Source organism: Notamacropus eugenii, chromosome 1 (genome assembly GCF_028372415.1).
Source record: "Notamacropus eugenii isolate mMacEug1 chromosome 1, mMacEug1.pri_v2, whole genome shotgun sequence".
NCBI classification, from domain to species: domain Eukaryota; kingdom Metazoa; phylum Chordata; class Mammalia; order Diprotodontia; family Macropodidae; genus Notamacropus; species Notamacropus eugenii.
Genome location: NC_092872.1, coordinates 351,898,531 through 351,906,886, shown reverse-complemented (window position 1 = coordinate 351,906,886; position 8,356 = coordinate 351,898,531). Strand labels below are relative to the sequence as shown.

Below are 8,356 nucleotides of genomic sequence, written 5' to 3'. Positions count from 1 at the left end.
TTCTGAAAACTGCTCTAACTTTTTAGTAGTCTGAAATAAAATTTAACACAACTTGCTAAGATTTAGCACTTTTCAAACAATTTTTTGAAAACTTATGTTTTATGGTTTTTATGTGGACTCAGTATTCCTGGCTCATATTAATAAAACTTACCCAATCAAAAGGCCTAAATAAGCCTGAAAATTCTTTACTCCAAGCTCTTAAGCAACAATCTGGCTAACTTTTCACTCAAGTACATCCCTATTTTTACCAATGAAAAGTTTAAAGAAATATAACATGTGCTGTATATTTGTTCAATTCTAAGAATGTATTATGATATAATATATTCACATTCAACTCTGGCTTTGGAAAACTAAGGTTACTCCCACAGTTGCTTGGTGTTAACACTTTTATTTTCCTAGACTTCAGGATTTTATACATGCAAAAATGGGTGGAATAGAATGGAACTCAATTCTTTTAAATATATAAAAGAAAGACAATTTTATAAACATTTTAAGATACCTCAAAACAGTGTATTTTAGAGACCAAGGAGTAATTCAATTCCATTATTCAGCTTTCTGTTACATACTGTATTCAGACCACAGGAGTGTTAGTGAGTTAACATTAGATTACAATGTTTGGACATTTATTAAGGATATTATTTCTCCCTCCCTAAAATAAAACCAAAGTAAACTACAATGATTACTAGTTCTTTGAATGTCTAAGGTATCACAGTATTGATTATACTTAAAAGGGAAGAGAGTCCTAAACTTCCCTTTAAATAGCATGTTCATGCCATACTTTTTTAAAAAGTGATTTAACAAAAATAAAGAGAACATATCTGAAAATGTACATCAGAGGGAATGAAGACATCAAGTATTTTCTCAACACCTTATACAAAATAACTTATTCAGACTAGTCTAGGAAACATGCTGTAATTCCATGTTTTGGAATGCTTTTTAGTCCACTTCTTCCATGCGCGATGTGTCATCATCCCCTTCAAGAGGTGGCATTTCTTCAGTGATAGCTGCATTGGTTTCTTCAGTAGTTGAATCGTCTTCATCAATTCCTATTTTAAGACAAAAAAAGGCTCATTTTAGAACTTTTTAGTATTGTTCAAATATATGTACCTTTGGAACACTTGAAACTTTCTCTTAAAAATTTCAATTTATTATACCCCCTCAAACCTTATCAACCTACCAAGACCAAGTTTGATCATCCTGTAGATCCGATTGGCATGTGTCTGGGGATCTTCCAAACTGAACCCAGAAGACAACAGTGCAGTTTCATACAGTAAGATGACCAGATCTTTCACTGATTTATCATTCTTGTCAGCCTCTGCCTTTTGCCGTAGTGTTTCAATAATGGAATGGTCAGGGTTGATCTCCAAGTGCTTCTTCGCTGCCATGTAACCCATTGTTGAGTTGTCTCTCAGTGCCTGAGCCTTCATTATTCTTTCCATGTTTGCTGTCCAGCCATATGTGCTTGTGACAATGCAGCACGGGGAAGTAACCAATCGGTTTGATACAACTACCTGAAATTATAAGGCAAGATTTCCAATTAAGAGAAAAAAAATTCCAAAACAAACTACATTAATAGGTTAGTTTTAATAGTTTAGTTAAATTACATGACACAACTTGAGACCATTAAAGAATTTTAGTTAAACATGATCTTAAAGACATCTTTGTTCAATGTTACTTTCAAACTTGATTCAAGTTCTTCCAAACATCTCAAAAGTAGTGGTGATAATCCCAAAACACAGAAAACTTCCATACCTTTTCAACTTTTTTCTCTAGGATATCTTTCATAATTTTGCAAAGGTTTTCAAACTTTGCTTTTTTTTCCTCCTGTTTCTTTTTTTCATCTTCATCTTCTGGGAGTTCCAAACCCTCTTTGGTTACAGACACTAAAGTCTTGCCCTCAAATTCCTTTAGCTGTTGCACACAATACTCATCAATAGGTTCAATCATATATATTACTTCTAAACCATGTTTCCGAAGACGCTCAACAAAAGCTGAATTAGCCACTTGGTCCTTAGTTTCACCTGAAAAAGCAAAATCACTCACTGAACATTTCATACCTCCCATGGATGTGTTTATTTCACTGCCTCTCTTTTAATTTTTAACTAAAAATTAGGATCTCAAAATTTCAAGGTTTTAAATAAGGCTTCCAAACCTCTTGAAAGATACCCTTCTACTACCGGCCTTTAATGGAAGACTGCCAGTATTTAATTGGGAAACTTAAGTCTGTTAAATAGCTTCCTGATTACTCCTAGTTGTGCATAATGTGGCTTTAGTTCATCCTTCTACACAAGCCTTGCCAAATACAGTTTATAAAATTTGCTATTTTGTTAACTTTAAGAGGTCTTGTAATTGGGTTTTTTTCACCATCCTGGCTACCACGCATCCCTTTCCCTGGATCTTCTATCCACTTGGGATGATCAATGTCTTTCCTAAAATGTGGTATGTAGAATCAAATATAATCAATCCAGACATAATCTAAGATTTTTTTAAAAATTTGATACCCAAATCTTTCATCCATAAAAATCTCCATGTCTCCCTACCAATCCTGTTACCTTGCATATATGTACCATTATTTTTAAATGTTTTAATTAATTCAGATATTTTAAATGTTTTTACATATAGTCCTATTTTGAGTCCCATTTACAACCTGTTCAAATTCTCTTCATCCCAATTTAGGGTCAGTTACGTCTACTAAGATTATGTCATTGAGATTTGATGAGAATGCCTTTAAAATCAGTCAAAAACCGAAATTCTATATTATTTTCATTCAATTATTAGTTGAGTGTTACTAATGCATGGATAATGCAAAATGCTATTTTTTAAGTAGTAACATTAATATGAATTACCAGTAATATAATAGATATGCTTCTGGTTCTCCTTCATCCTCATGCAGTAGTCCTTAAGAGAAACCATCTCATCACCAGAAGCAGAAGTATAATATCTCAGCAATTCTGAAAGTTTCTTTCGGTTCTGGGAGTCTTCATGTATTCCAAGCTGGAAAAAACAAAACAGAACTTGAGAACCTTCCAAATTTTAACAGCAGAATAAATAAACTGATCAAAATTTAACTAACCTTAATGTTTTTAGAAAACTGCTCATAAAACTTTTTGTAATTCTCTTTGTCCTCAGACAGTTCAGTGAAGAGTTCCAAGCACTTTTTGACCAAATTCTTCCTTATTACTTTCAGAATTTTGCTTTGCTGCAGCATTTCACGTGAGATATTTAGAGGAAGATCTTCAGAATCCACTACACCTCTGATGAAATCTGAAATAATTTGAAATGACCTTCAAGTAAAAGTACATGAAAAAATTGTCCTCTAAACAAGCAGAAGACATATCATCTCCTTCCTTTCCCTTATTTAAAATGAAGACAGCTAAACACAATAATGCACTGTGCCTGTCTGCAGGCAACTAAAGACCTCCAAGTTCAAATCCAGCCTCACATACTTCAGAGATATGACTCTGGGCAAGTCACAACCCTGATTCTGCCTCACTGTCTCCAATTGTAAAAAGTGGTTAACTTACCTCACAGGATTCTCATGAGAATCAAATGAGATTTTAAAAAACATGCTTAATACATAGCACCTGGAAGGCATTAAGTGTTTATTTCCTTCCCTTCCTACTTACTCAGATATTCGGGAATCAGTTCTTCACAGTTATCCATAATGAAAACTCTGCGCACATACAACTTGATGTTATTCTTTTTCTTTCTATTTTCAAATAAATCAAAGGGTGCACGTCTTGGAACAAAGAGAAGGGCTCGGAATTCCAACTGTCCTTCCACTGAAAAGTGCTGTAAAAAAACCAAACAAAACACTTCATTAAAATCCATACAAGCAAATTCTTTACATTAAGGTGTACAGAGCTCTCAATTTCTTCAGCACTGTTCATAGTTTAAACATGGTAACTTGATTGGATATTAACAATATGCAAACAGGATTTTAAGAATCCAAAATGCTCCACTGCCAAACTTCTCACCATATACAAAAGCTATAGTAAATTGTTGCTTAAGAACCTACTACTACTTCTTGGGAAAATCCAGCTATTTGAAACTTACTTTCACAGCTAAATGATCTTCCCAGTCATTTGTCAAGCTCTTATAGAATTCACCATATTCTTCATTAGTTATATCATCAGGATTTCTGGTCCAAATTGGCTTTGTTTTGTTAAGCTCTTCTTGATCAATATATTTTTCTTTAATCTTCTTCTTTTTCTTCTTGTCACCATCTTTCTTTTCTTCTTCTTCGTCGGAGCCAACATCTTCTATCTCTGGCTTGTCCTCAGACTCCTTTTCTTCTTTTTCCTTCTCCTGTTTCTCTTCTTTCTCCTCTGCTTCATCATCACTGACTTCTTTATCACGTTCTTTCTCCACCTGCAAAATGAAAGCACAAGTGGTCATTTCAAATACTTATAATGAAAATGAATACAGCATTTATTTAGGGAGCCTGTCAACAACAGAAATAAGGTGGCTCAGCACTTACATAATAAATATTTAATATTTTCTAACAGGACAAGATCCATTTACAGATGTTGTCTGCATACAGTATAGTAAGCTACGAAACCCAATACAAGCTTTAAGAGCTACCATATTATGTGAAAATTGCAATAGTTCTGTTTATAACCATATGAATGAGACTATTTACAGTTGTCAAAACAAAGATATAAAATTTGCTAAATACCTCTTCTCCTTTTGCAACCTTTCCTAAATTTTAAGGATTACCTAACTGATGAGCTGAATTCAGAATTGCATTATTTCAAACTTACAAAAAGTGTAATTGGATAGCCAATAAACTGCGAATGCTTCTTCACAATTTCCTTTATTCTTCGTTCCTCCAAGTACTCAGTTTGGTCCTCTTTCAAATGCAAAATTACCTTTGTTCCACGACCCATAGGTTCACCTAGAAGAGGAAAGGGAAAAAGTATATGTGGGAGACTCCTCTGATTTGTAATTTCATCTGAAATCTCTAACCTCAAACATAAATGGGAACTAAGAAACCAATTTAATAGAGAATACTAATGATTTTTTGAAAATCCTTTCCATACCTCTGAAACAATACCTCATAGTTCTATTCAACCAAGAAATTCATTCAACGTGATGCTCAGAATGCTTATTTATTGTAATTTTATCTTTGAAGATTAACTACAAATTTTCTAACAAATGTTTCCTTCTCATTTTATGTTTAAAATGACAAGCAGTAGTGCTGAACTTACAATAAAGAACTATACAGATCAAGGTAGTTCTTAAAGAATAATTATACTAATTTTGTTGAGCCTATATCCTATTCTTTCATGTTATAAAACTACCCTGGGTTTTATTTCTCAGGCTACCATTCATAGGAACTTGTGTATCTAGAACCAGAAGCAAATTCAAAAGCTACCTAGCTCAACCAAGGCCCTCATTTCACAGCTGAGAATAATGTGTAGTTACTGTGCCCCTGGTCAGTTTCAAACGGGGCTTTCCACTCCCTCCCTCTTCCACTGTACCAAAATACTTTCCCTCTCCCTCTCTGCATAGAAAATGCTTTAATTGTACAAAAGCGAGGTCTCACTATGCACATACCTACATCAGTCCTAACGGTGAACGACCCTCCTGCTGAAGACTCCCAGGCATACTGTTCATCATCGTTATGTTTGGTGATGACCGTCACCTTCTCAGCCACCAGATAGGCAGAATAAAAACCAACACCAAACTGACCAATCATGGAGATATCTGCACCAGCCTGTAATGCTTCCATAAAAGCTTTGGTTCCGGACTTTGCTATTGTACCAAGATTGTTGATTAAATCAGCTTTGGTCATTCCAATACCAGTATCTACAATGGTTAGGGTGCGATCATCTTTGTTTGGAATGATGCTGATGTTCAGCTCTTTCCCAGAGTCTAGTTTACTTGGATCTGTCAGACTCTCATACCTGATTTTGTCCAGGGCCTACACCAAGAAAAACACGTTTAAAAATTTTAATCATGAATTAAAACAGCTATACTGGAATTAAATTCAATTTCAGTAACACAAAGAAAAAACTTACATCAGATGAATTTGAAATCAGCTCTCTCAGAAAGATCTCTTTATTAGAGTAGAATGTATTAATGATTAAAGACATCAACTGAGCAATTTCTGCCTGAAAGGCAAAAGTCTCCACTTCCTCCTCCTCCATGGGTTGGTCCTGGGTCTGCGTTTCCTCAGGCATCTATGGAACATTGTTATCAGTTAGTCAAGCAATATCAATTAAAGATTTTTAAAATTTCAACCCGTTTTTACGTGAGGGTTCCTAACAGATTTAATGGATCTAAAATTAGGGCTACGGTAGAAAAAAAATGAGACTAATTCACTTGGAATCACGTCATTATGTGAGTTAATTCATGCTTCAAGGGGAACACTTTAAAAACCGGGGCCACCGACTGATTCAATTGCTTCTCATCCTTTAATTATTGAAGAGACTACCACCACCTCCGTAGCCGGATTAACGCCACCAGGCTCAGCTCATTAAGAGGATAAGCCGTCCTCTACAAAGGCAGAGGACTGAGGCACAAAGCTGAACTCTGAAACGATGCTCAAAAATTCACTCCTATTCAATCCCAACACGAGTAACGTTTAAAGCATTGGTAATTAGACGCTGGGGATAGCGAGGAAAAGGTAAAAACTAAGTTTCCCATTTCACAGAGCTTACAACATACGGGGCTTAGAATCGAAAAAGAAAACGTTTAAAAAAAAATCGACGAAAGAGGCCCACAGCACGCCTCCTACGAAGCTCTTCTTAGCCTCGCCAAGCCCCTCTCCTTACGCATCGCCCAAGGAGATCGGTGGGCAAAACGGGCAGTGCACAAAGTCTCAAATCCCCCACTCGCTTACGAAGATTTGAGTTTGGGGGTACCCCCAGCCCCCCCCACCCTCGGGCTCCGACGCAGGTGCCCCGCCCGCCGGGCAGAGCAGCCCCGGGGGCAGGCGGGGGCGCCGGCGCGCCACGGGCTCCTCACCCCCCCACGCCAGGCACCCTCCTCGGAATGGGGGGGGCCGAACCCCCATCATTATTTCCCCTCTCCCAGTCCCGGGTTTTTTAGGGGCGCTCGCCTCGTCCACTTCTCGGGAAGGGTGGGTAAAAGCGGCGGGGGAACGAAAATTGGGGGGGCGCCTCAAGACCTGGCCCCAGGGCCCTTCGGGCAAGGAGGGAGCCAGGGAGGAGCCTCCCCCCCACCCTCGGGGGCGCCGAAGCCGGGGCAGCTTCCCGCCTCCTCCCGGTCCCCCGAGCCGCGGCTGCGGGAAGGGCAGGTGAGCCCACGCCCAGGTCCACGCTGCGGGAGCCGCGGCCCGCCGGGGTGGGGGGGGGGGGGGGGTAACCTTACCTTGGCAGAGAGAGCAGGAGCCCCAAGGCTTCAGCCGGCAGCGAGACGGGAGAGCAGCAAACTGGCGCGCGGCCGCCCCCGCCCGCCCCTTATATAGAGTCGGGCACTCCCCGCCTCAGCAGCGCCTTTTCCAGAAGCCTCCGGAACCTTCCGGAAGAGGGTTCTCGAGCCCTCCCCAACCGCCGCGGCCCTCGCGCGTGCGCACAGGCTCGCGGCCCCCGCCCCGCGGCGAGGCTCCTCCTCCCGCCCCCGCCCAGGCCCTGCTTTCTTTCTCTCTGCTCCTCTCTCTCTACCCCTCCCGCTTCCTTTCCCTCTTCGCTCTCCTCCCCCACTGCGGGCTACGGAGGAGGCGGTGGAGAAGGGAAGCTGGGCTGGGGAGGGGGGTGCGGGTTTAGCGTGCTTCCATCTCCCCTCTCCTCCCCCCCCACTCCTCTGCGGCCCACTCACCCAACCCCCAACCGATTGCGCGCGGACACAGCTGCCAAGCGCGGGGGGCGGGGGGAGGGGGCCAGGGGCGCGTGCGCACAACGGCCTGCCCGGGCTGCTGCTGCCTGCGTCGGGGCCCGCGCCGGGCTCCTGCGCTGTTGCCATGGCCTCCCCGCTAATCGTCTTGCCTTCTTCGCCACCGACCGCCCCCACCCCGCCGTCGGAGCAGTCTTGCTCTTACGCAGCAAGATTTGTCCCGCTTCTGCTCACGCGTCTTTCTTTCATAGGGTTAGACCTGCGAGTGTTCCTCCCCTCCCCCCTTTTTACAGACGAGGAAACTGAGGCCCAGAAAAGGCACGCACTCGCCCCAAGCCCTCAGTCTGGGTGCTCCGCGGCATCGTCTTCTAACTACCTGACTAGGATCCCTCGGTCAGCTTCGGCCCTGCTCCTCCCCCTCCTCCCCCTCCTCCCCCTCCTCCCCCTCCTCCTTCTCCTCCTCCTCCTGCCCCCGGCCTTGTAAACACGGGCGTTGCACCAGGCCGAGTCTCCACACTCCGGGAGATCTGACCCACTCCCCCGTCTCCAGTTACCG

General features: G+C 41.6%; 1 protein-coding gene across 1 annotated transcript; it reads right to left on the bottom strand.

The window, feature by feature from the left end:
• Positions 1 to 372: 372 nt before the first annotated feature.
• Positions 373 to 7,848, bottom strand: HSP90AA1 (heat shock protein 90 alpha family class A member 1). Its single transcript, XM_072630200.1, has 11 exons — positions 7,339 to 7,848; positions 6,024 to 6,185; positions 5,560 to 5,926; positions 4,764 to 4,897; positions 4,057 to 4,371; positions 3,627 to 3,792; positions 3,074 to 3,264; positions 2,847 to 2,994; positions 1,753 to 2,021; positions 1,178 to 1,511; positions 373 to 1,046 (listed from the first exon to the last, which is right to left on the bottom strand). Exons 2-11 carry the CDS (start codon positions 6,183 to 6,185, stop codon positions 937 to 939), a joined length of 2,196 nt encoding a protein of 731 aa, XP_072486301.1. The 5' UTR covers positions 7,339 to 7,848; the 3' UTR covers positions 373 to 936.
• Positions 7,849 to 8,356: the final 508 nt, after the last annotated feature.